This window comes from Neomonachus schauinslandi, chromosome 2 (assembly GCF_002201575.2).
Source record: "Neomonachus schauinslandi chromosome 2, ASM220157v2, whole genome shotgun sequence".
Classification (NCBI taxonomy): domain Eukaryota; kingdom Metazoa; phylum Chordata; class Mammalia; order Carnivora; family Phocidae; genus Neomonachus; species Neomonachus schauinslandi.
The window spans coordinates 171,130,024-171,147,325 of record NC_058404.1 but is presented as its reverse complement, the minus strand read 5'-3'; the positions used below and the strand labels follow the sequence as shown (position 1 = coordinate 171,147,325).

The following is a 17,302-nucleotide window of genomic DNA, read 5'->3' as shown; positions in this document are numbered from 1 at the left end:
TGGCTCAGGTTGCTTGTCATAAGCCGAGCGACGGTTTGTTGATCTGTCTTTCCCGGGAATTAGCGATCCCTCGACCCTGCTAGAAAAAAAAAGAGAGGGATGTCTCTGCGCTGCGGGGGCGCCGCCTGCGCCGTGGGGCCCCGGGTGAGCGGCGGGGCGAGCAGGGTGCGGGCCGGGGTGGAGGGGCTCCCATCTCTTCAGAGCGCCCAATAATAAGGCCAGCACTTACTGAGCGTTGACTTTTAGCTAGGCGCTGATCTAAAATTTTTCATGTAGTATCTCATTTAATTCTCCCGACACACGATCGTGTAGAGTCTCTGGTATTGGTTTGTAGGTCTCTGGCAGGCGATGAGGGCTTTTTTTTTTTTTCTGCTGTCAGAGTGATCTGAACCCTGTATTAATTGGAGCATTATAGGAGCACTGCGTTGAGCACGCCAAATTCCTACTTGTGATGGGCTCTTACTTTGTACTAGACACTAGTCTGGGCTATGAGAACAAAAACCTGTGTTCTGCTTTTAGCGGCAGAGTGATCAAATGCAGTAGCAATCCCGCAGCACCCCAACAGGCACTCTTTTTTAATTGTTGAAGGTTCTCTTGCGTTGCATGTACTGACTCCTGAATTTTAGTGTTTTGGCTATCTCGTACACGTTTGTGTTCAGATCTAGAAGCCAGTGGTTTCTTACGGTCAACAAATGTATATTGAGTGACTACCGTGTTCAAACATAGAATGTAATCTAGAAAATTAAAACATTAGGTTTGGTTTCCCTCCTTTCAGTTCTCTGAAACCAACTGAGCATTACCTCTACATTTTAACACCTATGTCTATCCAAAGCCCAAATAAGAGAGACTTACTGCAAATTTCCTTTTAAACGTTCTTGACTCGACTCAGGAGTGGAAAATTGAAAGCTGTGGCATCTCCAGTTATTATTGCGGTTTAAACTTTATGAAAGACAGACTTTTAGTAGTTAAGTGGGTTACATGAAAGTGTGACATATGTGAGCCAGGTCCAAAGGTTTCCATATCTATTGTACCTCTAGCAGTAAACATTTAGCTCCCATTCTCTTTTAGGTTTCATTTGTTCTTAAAAGAGACTTTAATCCTAGATACTGAGCTCCTAGACAGAGCTTGAAAATTGTTCAGTATAATTTCTCTATCAGTTCTCTGGTTTTACCCTCTCTTTTTAGGTATCTAAATAGGTTAAAACTAAGTTATTTCAAACCCCACTAAATACATGTCTTAACGAACTCTGTCTTTAGGTATTTGGAAGATATTTATGCAGTCCAGTCAGAGCAGTAAGTTCCTTGCCAGATAAAAGAAAAGAATTCTTACAAAATGGACCAGACCTTCAAGATTTTGTATCTGGTGATCTTGCAGACAAGAGCAAGTGGGATGAATATAAAGGAAACTTAAAACGCCAGAAAGGAGAAAGGTAATTGAAATTTTGAGATAAATTCCTTCATTGTGCTTTATTTTCAGATATAACCAAGCCCTAGATTATAATTTTAATCAGACTTGGTATATTTAGCTAAAAATCATTAGAAGTGATAACAGCCATTTACAACAACGTGGATGGAACTAGAGGGTATTATGCTAGCAAAATAAGTCAATCAGAGAGAGAATTAGTATATGATCTCACTGATACGTGGAATTTGAGAAACAAGGCAGAGGATCATAGGGGAAGAGAGGAAAAAATGAAACAAGGTGAAACCAGAGAGGGAGACAAACCATAAGAGACTCAAATCTTAGGAAACAAACTGAGGGTTGCTGGAGGGGAGGGGGTGGGAGGGATGGGGTGGTTGGGTGATGGACATTGGGGAGGGTATGTGCTATGGTGAGTGCTGTGAATTGTGTAAGACTGATGAATCACAGACCTGTACCCCTGAAACAAATAATGCATTATATGTTAATAAAAAAGAAAAAAAGAAAGAAAAAGAGGTAACAGACATAGAATAGGTAAATAGCTGAAATTGTTGGAATCCTCTTCTCTGTGCTCTTTGAGTTTTTCTTCAGTCTTCCTAGGACTTAGCCATCCTATACTACCATCTCCCTTTGTGCATTCAACATAAAATTTCTTCATAGAGCAAACATTATCACCCTGCTACTAGCCGATTTGATCTTGATAAATTTTTCATTGTTACTGGGTATTGTTCTCCTGGGTATTGGTATGCTTCTCCTATTCAATGTACATATGACTTAATGGATACCTTGCCTTAATTCAAAAGAATGGTGAGGGAATTTCGCAGAGAGGACAAATTGTTTTGGGAGATACCCTACCCAACAACTTCTAGTTCACAAGTGGATGTAAGTCAAGGGGAACCCGAGGATACATAGTCTTCACTCCAAATTTTAGATTTTTTTCCATTTAATAACCATCACAAATCTGGAATGTAGAGCAGAACACTGGAACACTTGTGGGATCTCTCCTTTCTCTGAACAAATAGAGAACTTTTGTCAATATGATTCACTGGGGAATGAGATGTTCAAAAACTTCCTCATTCTTTCATGAAGATGGCATTACTTTCTGACTTTGCAAAAGGTAGACATGAGCATAGTGCTCTGTTAGACACAATTACGAGGGTTTTCTGAAGTGGTTTGAGCAAGCCTAAATTTGAGTCTCTGTTCTTACTCTTATGACAGAAATTGTAAGAGTTAACCCAGGATTATGGAAAAAAAACCTCTGCACTAAGAATTGTTACAGAGCAAAGTAACTTCAAAGCTGTGTGATTATTTGGGAACATATTTGTTAATGGATAGTTATGTTTGACTTTCCTCAGGTTAAGACTCCCTCCTTGGCTAAAGACAAAGATTCCCATGGGGAAAAATTACAATAAACTGAAAAATACATTGCGGAATTTGAATCTCCATACAGTAAGTTTCAAAGTGTTAAATGTCCCTCTTAATTAAAAGTCGTAGTGTTTCTGCATATGTGTAACTTAAAATTTAATAAAACACATATCAAAAACAGCAAGGAAAGTGAATAAAGATGTTTAGGGACGCATTATTATCAGTAATGGAAATACATTTTTTTAAGAGATTTTGTTTCTTCATCTGAGACACAGATACAGAGAGAGAGCATGAGCATGGGGAGACGCAGAGGGAGAAGCAGGCTCCCCACTGAGCCAGGAGCCCGATGTGGGACTCGATCCCAGGACCTTGGGATCATGACCTGAACCAAAGGCGGATGCTTAACCATCTGAGCCACCCAGGTGCCCCTGGAAATACATTTAAAAATCATTTTCCCGGGGCATCTGGCTGGCTTGGTCGGTAGAGCATGCAACTCTTGATCTTGAGATTGTGAATTCAAACCCGATGTTGGGTGTAGAGATTAGTTAAAATTTAAAGTAAAAAAAAAATTTTTTTTTAGGGACGACTGGGTCACTCAGTCGGTTGAGTGTCTGCCTTCAGCTCAGGTCATGATTCCAGGGTCCTGGGATTGAATCTGGCATCGGGCTCCTTGCTCAGCAGGGAGCCTGCTTCTCCCTCTGCCTGCCGCTCCCCCTGCTTGTGCGCGCGCTCGCTCTCCCCTCTCTCTCTCTGACAAATAAATAAGTAAAATCTTAAAAAAATTTTTTTTAAATCATTTTCCTTGCAAAAGAAACAAAAGGTAATTGTATTTCTTAATTTCACACTTAATAGTACAAAAAAAGATTTTTTCCCTTGCAACTTAGGAGATGAGAGGTTTTTTCTATGTTTTATATTACAAATTAAATACGTGCTTATTGGAAAGAATATAATGTTAAATGTGAAGCATCATATATGCAATCGCAAACGTTAACTACACCACTTTTATTTTTTAGCATATTTCCATCCAGGCCTTCTTTGCATGTATAAAATATATCCATTCCTATTGTTTTTAATTTAAAAATGGGATCCTGATATATATACAGTTTAACAATTTAACAGCATTTTTGGTTTTTTTGTTTTTTTTTTTAAAGATTTTATTTATTTATTTGACAGAGAGAGACACAGCGAGAGAGGGAACACAAGCAGGGGGAGTGGGAGAGGGAGAAGCAGGCTCCCTGCAGAGCAGAGAGCCCGATACAGGACTCGATCCCAGGACCCTGGGATCATGACCTGAGCTGAAGGCAGTTGCTTAACCAACTGAGCCACCCAGGCGCCCATTAACAGCATTTTTGAATAGTGACTTTCTTCATAAATACATTGTAAAGAATGGACAGTTTAAGATGCTTGATGACTACTTTGCTCAGCTGGTTAATATTTTCAACTTGATTGTATTCCATTCCTTCTTACTCACAGGTGTGTGAGGAAGCTCGATGCCCCAACATTGGAGAATGTTGGGGAGGTGGGGAGTACGCGACTGCCACAGCCACAATCATGGTAAGAACAACCTCAGCCTGTGAAGTTTTAGTCTAGAAACTGAAAGGGATATTTTATGTCTTTCTCCTAAAAATGTGCACTCTGAATCTCTGGCCAGATTTTTTGTTACATATGAATTTATGAGAAATATGAGGGAAAAAAACCTGACAAAATAGTCTAGGCTGATACACTCTCATCCTTCTCTGAATAAATCTATTATTGATTTTTCCATGTATGTGACAGTTAATCATGTGCTACATTAAGATACCTCTTCTGTTAATTTTTGGAAATGTTATTCATGATTGCTTAACTTTTTCCCCCTAAACAATAACAAGCATTTATTTTTCTGTCTATGGCCTGGGGTATAGCTGCTCTTGACAGGGCTGAAAATGGACTGCAGGAAGTAGGTTGAGGTCTCAGGGTTCAGGTCTGCTCCACAGAGCTTTATTCTCCTTAGACCAGCAGGTCTCCAAGCCACATTCTTATCATGAAGAATGGAAAGCACCAGAGAGCAGGCCAACCATCCATGCACATTTGAGGCCTCTGCTTGGTCATGCCTGCTGTCATTCTGTTGGCCAAAGTAAATCACATGGCCAAGCCGAACAGCAGTGGAAGTAGAGGTATAAGCTCCCCCCTCCTCAGTAGGAGGGCCCTGCAAGTTAAATGAAAAAGAGTGAGATGTATAATCTTAATATGGTGGAGTCAGGATTGGCATTAACTGTGCACACTACCATCTTTATCCAGAGGGGCTTGGAGATTCAGGTATCGGGGTTAAATCTAATTGTGTGCTACTGAAAGTTCATACATATCTGGGAATGTCTGTGTTGTACCAGTAGGAGGCTGTTTACCTGAGGAACCAAGGATTCTTATGAAACAGAGCTGGCTGTGGAGCTTATCCAAGTTATAGAACCTCAGTTCTTGAAGGAACGAGTGATTTTCAACACTCCATGATGGAAATCTCTGGTTTCATCCCTTGCCTGGCCCTTCCCCACTGACTCATGACTGGTTTCTGGGAAGAGTTCATTGTTTCAGTAAATCCCTATGGGATGTTGGGACCATAGCGATGAGTTCACCCCCCTCCCCGGGGGGTGGGCGTTAAACATAAAGAGGAGCTTTTTCCTCCAGATCTCAACCCATCACTTTGCAGGTTTGAAACTCCAGTGGCCCCAGAACATCTGCAATGGCTATGCTTGGCAGGGGCCAGAACGTGGTAGTTACCTATAGCAGCAGAAGCAGTGTCCTGAAGAATAACTCAGAGGAAGCAGATTTTACGTGTTTTCTGTTTCATCTATTTAACAAGGAGCTGTGCCTTCTGTTTAACTCCCACAGAGACCTACATGTTGATACGTTAATTGAATATTTTATTTCCTTTAAAATCATTTAAAAAAATAAAATCGTTTTTATTAATATTAAATAGGTACAAAAAAACTTTATAAACTATATGTAGGTTTTATTTTTTATTTTTTTTATTTCTTTTAAAATTTTATTATGTTAGTCACCATACAATACATCATTAGTTTTTGATGCAGTGTTCCATGATTCATTGTTTGTGCATAACACCCAATGCTCCAGGCAGAATGTGCCCTCCTCAATACCCATCACCCGGCTAACCCATCCTCCCACCCCCCTTCCCTCTAGAATCCTCAGTTTGTTTCTCATAGTCCATCGTCTCTCATGGTTCGTCTACCCCTCCGATTCCCCCCCTTCATTTTTCCCCTCCTGCTACCTTCTTTTTTTTTTTTTTCTTAACATATATTGCATTATTTGTTTCAGAGGTACAGATCTGAGATTCAACAGTCTTGCACAATTCACAGCGCTTACCAGAGCACACACCCTCCCCAGTGTCTATCACTCAGTCACCCCATCCCTCCCACCCCACTCCCCTGTAGGTTTTAAAGAGTAACAGTATAGTAGACAGCCTGATACCTCCAGTTTGAGAGTAGAACATTATTATTATCTTTGAACCCCCCTGTACATCCTTTCCTGATCCCATCACCTTTTTTTTCCTTTAACATTTTTTTTTAGTAGGCTTCACACCCAGCATGGAACCCAGCATGGGGCTTGAACTCTTGACCCTGACATCAATACCTGAGCTGAACCAACTGAGCCACCCAGGCGCCCCTCTTTTTTTTTTTTTTTTTTTTTACGATTTTATTTATTTTTTGACAGAGAGAGAGTCAGCGAGAGAGGGAACACAAGCAGGGGGAGTGGGAGAGGGAGAAGCAGGCTTCCTGCCAAGCAGGGAGCCCGATGACAGGGCTCAGTCCTAGGACCCTGAGATCATGACCTGAGCTGAAGGCAGACGCTTAACAACTGAGCCACCCAGGCACCCCATCCATTTCCTTTTCTTTCCAGTTTTATTACATATATTTGTATTTCTTAACTGTATTTTGTTTACCTTTGAATGTTTCAAATTTCCTATAAGCAAAATCAAACTATATTCATTTTTTGTAACTTGCTTTATTCTCTCAGCATATGTTCTTTTGGGTCATCCATCTATGTGATTTAAATTATAACATCTCTGTTCTAGTTGATGGGTGACACATGTACAAGAGGTTGCAGATTTTGTTCTGTTAAAACTGCAAGAAATCCGCCTCCACTGGATGCCAGTGAGCCCTACAATACTGCAAAGGCAATTGCAGAGTGGGGTCTGGATTATGTTGTCTTGACGTCTGTGGATCGAGATGGTTAGTGCGTCATCATTGCCTCTTCCAGAAATTGGTCCTTAATAAGTTGTGACATCATCTTGAGCAGTGGACTCTTTTGTTTCTAGATTTGCCTGACGGAGGAGCTGAGCATTTTGCAAAGACTGTATCATACTTAAAGGAAAGGTACTTGTTCTTGCATTTGCTTGTGTAATTTGATGACTTTTTTTAGCCCATATAAATTCAATTTCTTTAAGGTATTTACCTTAAAGCAGAGGTTATTGGGGCGCCTGAGTGGCTCAGTCATTAAGCGTCTGCCTTCAGCTCAGGTCATGATCCCAGGGTCCTGGGATCGAGTCCCGCATCGGGCTCCCTGCTTGGCGGGAAGCCTGCTTCTCCCTCTCCCACTCTCCCTGCTTGTGTTCCCTCTCTCACTGTGTCTCTCTCTGTCAAATAAATAAATAAAATCTTAAAAAAAAAAAAAAAAGCAGAGGTTATTAACCTTTTAGGGGATTATAAACCCTTCTGATAACCTCCTGGAAATTATGTGGTCTTTTCTCCAGAAAAAGTATATTCAAACGTACAGATACATATTTGCATAAAATTTTAGTCAGCAGCACAGACTTACAGACCTTTAGGCCATAGAACCTGTCCTTCCTATTTGAGTGTCAGTTTAAACTTTGAGTAATTTTTAAAAAGATGTATAACACTGCAGTCTTCCCGGCACTAATTTTGAATAAATCATCATCTAGAAGTATATAGAATGAGATAAGTTCTCACATTGTTAAAGTATGCAATGCTTGATATAGATTTTATCCATATTCATATGCCCTGGGAAATTTACCCATGATCCACATTTTATTAATATTTAATCCCATCTATTTAAAAAGTATTAAAAAAGGAGTTATGCTTGCTTCCTACAGCTTAGTGCTAGTTGAGCACCTAGCACTTAGTAGATGTTTTTTTAATGATTCCCCTAGTGTTTTCTAAATTTTTTAATAGTTTACTTTAAAAAGTTCTGTTTGCAACCCACTAAATTGATTTCACAAACTACTGATGAGTCTCAACTTTACAATTAAAAAAACAGTGAGTTATAAGCTATGTTCTTTCAACATTTCTTTTATCTTATGAGAGGGTATATACGTGGTCCTTTTTACATCTGTTCTCTCAGGAAACAGCTCCAGAAACTTTGCCATTGGGTTTGTGAAAAAATTTATCAGCTGTCCTAGTCATTTCTACTGCTGTCAGAGGGAACAGCACTATGACCTAGTTCACATTTTAATGCTTGAATGCATAGATATAGCCAGAATATAAATAAGAAGATTAATGTTTAACTTGTATTTCATTTAAGCAAAGCTCATGACTCAGCAACTCAGAAAACAGTTTTTAAAACCCACAGCACTTGTGAAATATTTGCCTGAGGAAAGGAGGATGACACTATTTGATGAATTTTTAAAGAAATCAGAATTAAGGCAGTCAAATACTATTTGCATTCACATAAGAACTGTCCCAATTTACTTTCCAAAGAATAAAAAGATATATTTCATGTTTTAATGTTTATATTTGAATTCTTTTAAGCAACTTTTTTTTTTTTTTTTAAGATTTTATTTATTTGTCAGAGAGATAGAGAGCACAAGCAGGGGGAGTGGCAGGCAGAGGGAGAGGGAGAAGCAGGCTCCCCGCTGAGCAGGGAGCCCGACGTGGGACTCGATCCCAGGACCCTGGGATCATGACCTAAGCCAAAGACAGTTGCTTAACCAACTGAGCCACCCAGGCGCGCTCTTTTTTTTTTTTTTTTTAAGATTTTATTTATTTATGTGAGAGAGAGAGAATGAGAGGGGGAGGGTCAGAGGGAGAAGCAGACTCCCTGCTGAGCAGGGAGTCTGATGCGGGGCTCAATCCCGGGACTCCAGGATCATGACCTGAGCTGAAGGCAGTCACTTAACCAGCTGAGCCACCCAGACGCCCGAGCAACTTTATTTTCTTAATACTGCTCAATAAAGTATAAGTCTATTAATCTCAAAATGTATTCTGATCATTATTTGCAAGCAGATCTGTTGTAACCATTATGTACATAATATTTGATGTTCAGGGTTGTTTTTTTTTTTCATATAACAGTTTATATATGAACATTTGTATGTTCATGCTTTCTAAAGCATGATTCCCAGATTGGCAAGATTCTAAAGATAACTGTGTTGAAACTGATACCGAATGAGTACTGGTAATTTCTGTTTTGAGCAATAGTTATGTGAATTCTTTGCCTCAGTTTGATACTTATTTTTTTTCCCCTCATAGGAACCCAAAAATTCTTGTGGAATGTCTCACCCCTGATTTCCGAGGAGATCTAAAAGCAATAGAAAAAGTTGCTCTGTCAGGATTGGATGTGTATGCACATAATGTAGAAACAGTTCCAGAATTACAGAGGTGATTTCATGTACAGAGTCACATTGGCAAGTTTGGAGGGCCAGAATCTGCTATCTTTTCTCACGTTTTGCAGGGGAGAACTTTCTATTTGACTTTTACAAAATGAGCTCTCTTTCTTTTCTTAACAAAAGCAACATATACGTATTATAGAAAAATCAGAAAATAAAGCCAACAAAAAGAGCATAAGCATCACCCGTAATATTTCCACCCAGTAATATCAATTACCATAACCTAAGTGTATGTATTTATATGCATGTGTGTATGTTTTGGTGCACATATACATCATGAGCATCTTTTTTTTTAAAATAGTATCATACTGCAAGTGCCGATGAGTAATTTTTTCAAAGAACGGTTTTCAAAAATAAAAGAAAAAATTATACAAGAGCAACAACTCTGATTGTAATTCTAAAAAGAAAAGACTTTTAGAATATTTAATTTAATTAATTAATTTATTTATTTGAGAGAGAGAGAGTGAGAGAGAGCACAAGATGCGGGAAGGTCAGAGGGAGAAGCAGACCTCCCCGCTGAGCAGGGAGCCCGATGCGGGACTCGATCCCAGGACTCCAAGGATCATGACCTGAGCCGAAGGCAGTCGCTTAACCAACTGAGCCACCCAGGCGCCCCAGGAAAAGACTTTTAAAAATACATTTGGCACTGGGGATGCCTGGGTGGCTCAGTCGTTAAGCGTCTGCCTTCAGCTCAGGTCATGATCCCAGGGTCCTGGGATCAAGCCCCGCATCGGGCTCCCTGCTCAGCGGGAAGCCTGCTTCTCTCTCTCCCACTCCCCCCACTTGGGTTTCCTCTCTCACTGTGTCTGTCTCTGTCAAATAAATAAAATCTTAAAAAAAAAAATACATTTGGCACTAAAATATGCAATAAGTGATACAAAAGGAACACTGTTATCTTTCAGATGTATCTTCAATCTCTTAAAAAGTAGGTACTATTCTTTCTAATAATGTTAATAGTTAGGAAAATTTACAGATTGTTACGCCACAGTAATGATCATATTCATATTTCAGAAAGATGAAAATTTAACCTTCAGGCAAGATTAATATGTTTATTTAATTTTAGTAAAGTATATTTGGCAGTGATCTTAATAGCTGCTGCACATTATCTGTATTATAGGACTTGAAAAAAGTATGGTAAACAATAACCAGCCTTTCCACTAAATCATAAACATTAGGGAGCATAACAAAGCCAATGGAGAAATACTTTCTAGAGTAGTTAGTTCGGTATTGTCGGGTTTTGTGGTTATTTTTAAACTCGCAAATTGGTTTCCTTTCTTCCTGTGAACTGGTCTCTGATTAAAAATAACAGCAAGTAAGTTACACAAAATAAAGATGCATTAGGATTCAAACGGATACTGGATTAACGTCAACTGATCAGCAACTCCTTCCTTTTGGCCTTCTCGCCATTTAAAACGTGGTGGTTTGGCTGCTGTTGAAGTCTGACACACAGCGTATTCCAGCGCTGTCATTTCTCATGAAACTGCCACCAGTGGGTGCCAATTTCCCTGGTTTCACTTAAGAAACATTATCCTTTCCAGTGAAAATTCCAGAATCATGCGTTTTTACCGAAGAGATGTCAGTGTCATATACTCACCAGCAGAGGGCAGCTTGGTCTTTAGAAAAGAACTGATCATAAAAGTTTCAGACCTCTGAAATGTGGGTACATGTTAAACAGTTTTTCCTTTGTTCGGTGTTGAGATTTTCTTCCACTCTTTTTCTCTTCTCTCTTGACTATCCCTTACAATCACTCCTCGGCTTCGAATTTTGGTTTCTCAATGAGTAATTCATAAACCGAATTATTTCCATTCTAGTTTTCTCTGCCCCAGGCTTGAAAGGCCTTAAAAGTAGACAGAACTACGGGGCCCAGTGAAGCCTGATTTTCTTCACAAAAGCAACAGCTAGATATTTGTGCACAAATGCTAATATTGAACCACATGATGTAATATAATGTCCAGAATGTCCTTTCCCGGTCTTTTAACTTGCTTGCATAACTATGTACTCAGTTGAGCTTGTGGTTATTCTTGCTGACAACAGCCCTGCTGTTTTCAAGGAAAGTTCGTGATCCCCGGGCCAATTTCAACCAGTCTCTGCGCGTACTGAAACACGCCAAGGAGGTTCGGCCTGATGTGATTTCTAAAACATCTATAATGTTGGGCTTAGGCGAAAATGATGAGCAAGTATATGCAACACTGAAAGGTAAAGAAATTGGAAAATGAAAACTCTTTTTCATTTAATTTGAGTAATAGCAGGAACTCCATTTTGAAGGCCGTGTTATGCTTCCTCCATAGTCTCAGTGAAAGTGCCAGTAAGAACAAAGTACAGAATATGATTATAACAGCAGCATAAAAAGGAAAGGAAGTAGTTTTCTTTTCTTTTTTTTAAGATTTTATTTATTTGTCAGAGAGAGGGAAAGCACAGAGGGAGAGTGGGGAAAGGGAGAAGCAGACTCCCCGCTGCGCAGGGAGCCCAACATGGGGCTCAATCCCAGGACCCTGGGATCATGACCTGAGCCAAAGGCAGACGCTTAACCGACTGAGCCACCCAGGTGCCCAGAAGTATGTTTTCTTAGAACACTATGGAATGATATGCAGAAAGGATATGAAATTTGTATCCCATTTTATTCCATACCCTTTAATCAAGTGAAAATAAGATTTTATCCACGTTTCTTATTTAGTCATTGCATAGTTTTAAGAGCCAGCCAGGTTTCCAGGAGCTCTGACAGGCAGTGACAAGATGAATAAGATGAAGCCAGGCCTTTGAGGAAGAGCTTACTGGTAACATTGTCACATAATATGATGTGCTTTGGACTTTGCTGAATCTTAGTCTCATAAGCCCATCTGCTTTATGATTCTTAGGCTTTATAAATTGTAAAAAAAAAAAAAAAAAACAACCTGTTATTTACATGAGGATCCTTTGCCTACTTGCAGTTATTTATTGGTTCTAAGAGTAACAAGTGCAAATAGTAATTAAAAGCTTCTCTTTACTAGAGTAAAATTACAGTTGTACTAGAAAGATTCTGATACATGAGAGGTCAAATCACATCCTCCAAGCATATCTTGCACAGTTAGTAAAACTGAGTACAGCATGTCTGGTCTATAGTATGAGTGATTTCAGGCCTTTTGTATACCATTCCCTTCCTCTTTTCTGCCCAACAGACTTCTGCTCGAAATACCCTTAACCCTTATTTTAGCATTTATTCCATAGTATTAGAGTTATTTGTCCTTCTTTTTGTCAGCCGCTCATGACTGTCTTACTCATTCCTATGTTTCCAATCCTTTTCATATTCCCTGGCACTTTTAAATGGATAGATATAGTCTTACTCCCCAACATCAGGGTTTTGGGACAGCGTAAAATTCACACTGTTCTGAAGTAAAATCATGCTCAGGGAAATTATGCTTAAATCTACAATTTCAGCATCATAAAAACATCTGCCAGTGGAGCGCCTGGCTTCCTCAGTCTGTGGAGCATATGACTCTTGATCTCAGGGTTCTGAGTTTGAGTCCCACCTTGGGTGTAGACGTTACTTAAAAATAAAAAAATCTTGGGGCGCCTGGCTGGCCCAGTCTATAGAGCATGCAACTCTTGATTTCAGGATCGTAAGTTCGTGCCCCATTTTGGGTGTAGCAATTACTTAAAAATAATTTTTTTTTTTTAAGTTAAAAAATCTTTTTAAAAAATCTGTTAATGTAATGTGTGCCTTTTTTCTACAGCACTTCGTGAAGCCGATGTAGACTGTTTGACTTTAGGACAGTATATGCAACCAACAAAGCGCCACCTTAAGGTATTGCTATCTTGAATTACCGAACGTTCACTGGTAATTTGAATTAGATCTTTGTCGTCTGTAGGTACAATTAAGAAGCTGCTGACTTTCTAGTGTAATGTTCCCTGTATATTTCCAAGCCCCAGTTTCCTTTTTATTATCTGCATAAAGCCAACAGATATACTGGCCTGAAAATTATACGACTTCAGTGAATGTACAGAAAAAGAATTAAATAGTTGGGAAATGGCATTCATTCACACTTGGTCATCTTGTGATTTGTTTTAGAGGGACATGAGAGCCAGAGGTGAAGTAAAAAAGAAAAGTCAGTCTTGGGCGCCTGGGTGGCTTAGTTGGTTAAGCGACTGCCTTCGGCTCAGGTCATGATCCTGGAGTCCCGGGATCGAGTCCCACATCAGGCTCCCTGCTCAGCAGGGAGTCTGCTTCTCCCTCTGACCCTCCTCCCTCTCATGCTCTCTGTCTCTCATTCTCGTTCTCGCAAATAAATAAAATCTTAAAAAAAAAAAATTTAAAAAAAAAAAGTCAGTCTTCTTATTTCTGTATTGGACATTCGTTCGTTCAAGAAACTTTTGTCGAGTAGTGACTATGTGCCAGACTCAGGGCTGAGCACAAAAGACGAGACAAGACATGGAAGTCTGGTCCTCACGAACCTTGTAGACGTGATTAATTCTTGATTATACCTGTTAGTCAGTGAAGGAGTAATACAGATATGTAATCTCTACAGATAATCTCATCTTTTAGAATAGTTAATGTACTACAAAATTGATGTTTTCTCTCCTCTCTAATTCCCCGTGATCGAGTACTGATAGAGGGGCCCAGTAACCAGTAGACAGGTCGTCTGTGAGGAAGGAGAGGAGAAAAGCCCCTGGGCAACTGGGTAAATTATGAAGTGAAAACCATCCTGAATGCATGAGCATAGATTTTCTACAGAATCACAATGATTTAGGGAAATTCTAAAATCTATCTGAATGAATTCTTTAAATGTAGGTTGATGAATACATTACTCCTGAAAAGTTCAAACACTGGGAAAAAGTAGGAAATGAACTTGGATTTCATTACACTGCTAGTGGCCCTCTGGTGCGTTCTTCATATAAAGCAGGTAAGTCAGACCGCAGGGCATGGTTTTATTTAGACCATAACTTTCCATGTTAAATTTATAATAGCTGTGGTTGCCTTTTATAGGAAAAAATAAGTTTTTTTCTGGAACTTCCTTAGGAACTTTGCTCCATAGAGGACATGTTAAGGAAAAATTTCTCTTAAGCCTGTTTTTTCCTTTAAATAAAGAATTCGCTCCCCCTTTCTAGCTCAGCTACTGTGACGAAAGCAGGAGGAATCAGCTTATTCTTTGTGTGGATTTCAATAGTAGGTTATTCAGAAATGACAAATACCAGTTAAGTATATAACGTGGTTTTCTGAAAAATGTATATTCATTCGCCGTCATGCCTGCTGCATCTCTAAACTCCTAATTTCAGATCAGTTTAAATCCTGAGAAGTAGCTGTTTGACTACATTGCTGTTTCTCTTAATATCTCTGTGGTTTTCCTCCCAGAGGCAACAGGAAAAAAATGTGTAAGGTTATTTTCCTTATAGAAATTGTTACTGTTTTTATTAGCTACACTGCAGTTCTTCACCTTTGTAATTTCAGCTCTTATTTTGGTCAATAGCTTGAGCTGACTTATGAAAAGAAAAGCCTTTTCCAAGGGATAAAAAGTCATGTGATAATGGCCATCAAAAAGTCTATGAGAACATATCTGAAGCCTGAATTTAATCCAAAAAATGTTTATAATGTTTTCCCTATCAGTTGGACATAACAACTGTAATTTCTTGAAGAATAAGCAGTTATTTTTTAGATCAGTCTAAACTACATGATTACTGTAAATGATCTTTTAGATGATTGTGTTATATATTGGGTTTAAATCATGAATATATTTAAATTAGGCATGCATTCTATTGGTAAAAGCTAATGTTCATGTATTAGTGATGTTCAGTGTGTTCCTATAAAGAAATTCAGGGCATTTCAATGAACTAACAACAGCTTATCCTAGTTATAAAACCCAAGACTTTGATTCAACACTGACTCACAGGATGTGGGGACTTTGGAAGCCAATAAAGTGATTCTTCAAGCAAGAAGAATTCTGCTGGCAAGCTGAAAACCTCTGTAAAGAATAGAACTAACATCAGCTTCCAGAGTGGTTAGAGTAAAGTAAAATCATTTGCAAGGAGTTTTTATTTTGTTTTTTAAGGAAAATTTTTAACATTTATAAGAAAGTAAATTATGAACTTTTTAGTGCTTTTAAAGTTACCAGTAAAAGATATATGTAGCGCATTAGACTCATATGATGGGCTAGGGCCTGGTAATGTTGGTTCTGCTCCTGCCAGATTTAGATAAGGTCTAGAGGAGCATGGATAACTCTCCATTACGTGGCTGGGTTGTGAACCTTGGGATTCTTGGTGATTGTGTACACGTATGGTCGTTGCAGTTATACGTATATATTAAGATGACATAGCAAAGTTCATCAGACTCATAAAACCAGGCCCGCGGTGCTGGGCTCTGCCAGTAAGCACTGAGCCATGCTGTAACAGTGAGAGACGAAATGGAACCCTAATGACCTGAAAAGGGAATGTGCCCCCTCTAAGCAGCTCTCTGAATGCTCAGGCACAACTGAGGGGGTGGGGAGAAAGCCCATTATAAATGAAGAGCTCTTGCTTCCCTAGAGGGGAATAAGCTGAAGGGATTCCATCAGATGAGTCTGCTCAACTGCAATGAGGTCTGTTTTATAAACATCAGATCCAGGCTAATAATGGAGCAGAATTGCTCTCTGAAATGAATTGTGCCAACGGCAATAGTTTGTCAGTGGCGAGGAATAGATAGTGCACATAAAGTGGAATAAATGTTCAAAAGTGTACAATACAATAGAAACAATACGTAGATACAATAGGGTCACCCTTTTAAAATGTTGAATTACTAGAAAGAGTAACAGACTATAGTGATAAAAAATTTTTTGTAAGCATTGGGGGTAGAGTTTACTTAAAAAAAAAAGATAAAGCTAATGGGGCGCCTGGCTGGCTCAGTCGGTAGAGCATGCAACTCTTTGATTTCCGGGTCACGAGTTCAAGCTCCACATTGGGTGTAGACCTTAACATTAAAAAAATAAATTAATTTAAAAATAGAAGGGAAACACTGACGTGTAATTCTGAAATTTATGTTAAGTTGGTAGTAATGTGTTTTCATTTTTCCTAAATAGGTGAATTTTTCCTGAAAAATCTAGTGGCTAAAAGAAAAAAGTCCTCTCAAATATAACAAGACCTTCAAGATCACATGAATTGTGAATATCTGATTCCAACTGGTAATAGAAGTGGTACCAGAGGGCGCCTGGGTGGCTCAGTCGTTAAGCGTCTGCCTTCAGCTCAGGTCATGATCCCAGGGTCCTGGGATCGAGCCCCGCATCGGCTCCCTGCTCGGTGGGAGGCCTGCTTCTCCCTCTCCCACTCCCCCTGCTTGTGTTCCCTCTCTCGCTGTGTCTCTCTCTGTCAAATAAATAAATAAAATCTTAAAAAAAAAAAAAAAAAGAAGTGGTACCAGAATGCCTGACTTCAGTGGACATACCTCAGTCTCCTTGTTTTAAGAAACACGTTGAGAGCTGTGCATATTTAATTCACTTGCCTTTTAGCGTATCTTCTTTGTTCTATTAAACAATTGCTTGCTGTGATATAATCATAAAATGTCTTTTAAGAGTTTTACTGTTAACAGTATAATTAAAAATACATGAAAAACTTCTAGAAAAGCTTCCAAGCCTATTACCTGTACATCATCATCACATGGCACTTGTGAAAAATGACCTATCGTGATGAAACAGCACAGCTCGAGGGTGATCTGCTTTCTTACAGTCAGCATGTGGCCTTTACAGAATACTGCAGCATCGCTGGAATAATTTAGAAAGGCTTAAGAGTTTGCATGTTGATTCTTTACATTGGGATGACTGCTTAGACCTGCAAAATAGTTTCACAATAGTTACTTGGTTAGGACCTCGGGGAAACCAAGATCACGATGGTATTGGAAGACAGGGAAATAGAACCTAAGAAAAAGGGTGTTAACCCTCATTTTACAGTAGTTTGCCACATCCACGTGTA

At 39.2% G+C, this 17,302-nt stretch overlaps 1 protein-coding gene across 3 annotated transcripts; it reads left to right on the top strand.

Moving 5' to 3' along the window:
- Positions 1–17: 17 nt before the first annotated feature.
- LIAS (lipoic acid synthetase) lies at positions 18–16,607 on the top strand. 3 transcript variants are annotated; one of them, XM_021701617.1, is made up of 11 exons: positions 18–144; positions 1,257–1,429; positions 2,775–2,868; positions 4,258–4,338; positions 6,848–7,004; positions 7,091–7,148; positions 9,258–9,386; positions 11,445–11,590; positions 13,105–13,175; positions 14,160–14,271; positions 16,417–16,607. In XM_021701617.1, exons 1-11 carry the CDS (start codon positions 100–102, stop codon positions 16,470–16,472), a joined length of 1,122 nt encoding a protein of 373 aa, XP_021557292.1. In that variant the 5' UTR covers positions 18–99; the 3' UTR covers positions 16,473–16,607. The 3 variants fall into 3 exon arrangements, with proteins under 3 accessions (XP_021557292.1, XP_044768682.1, XP_044768683.1); XM_044912747.1 differs by lacking the exon at positions 9,258–9,386; XM_044912748.1 differs by lacking the exons at positions 2,775–2,868; positions 6,848–7,004; positions 7,091–7,148.
- The last annotated feature ends 695 nt before the right edge of the window (positions 16,608–17,302 follow it).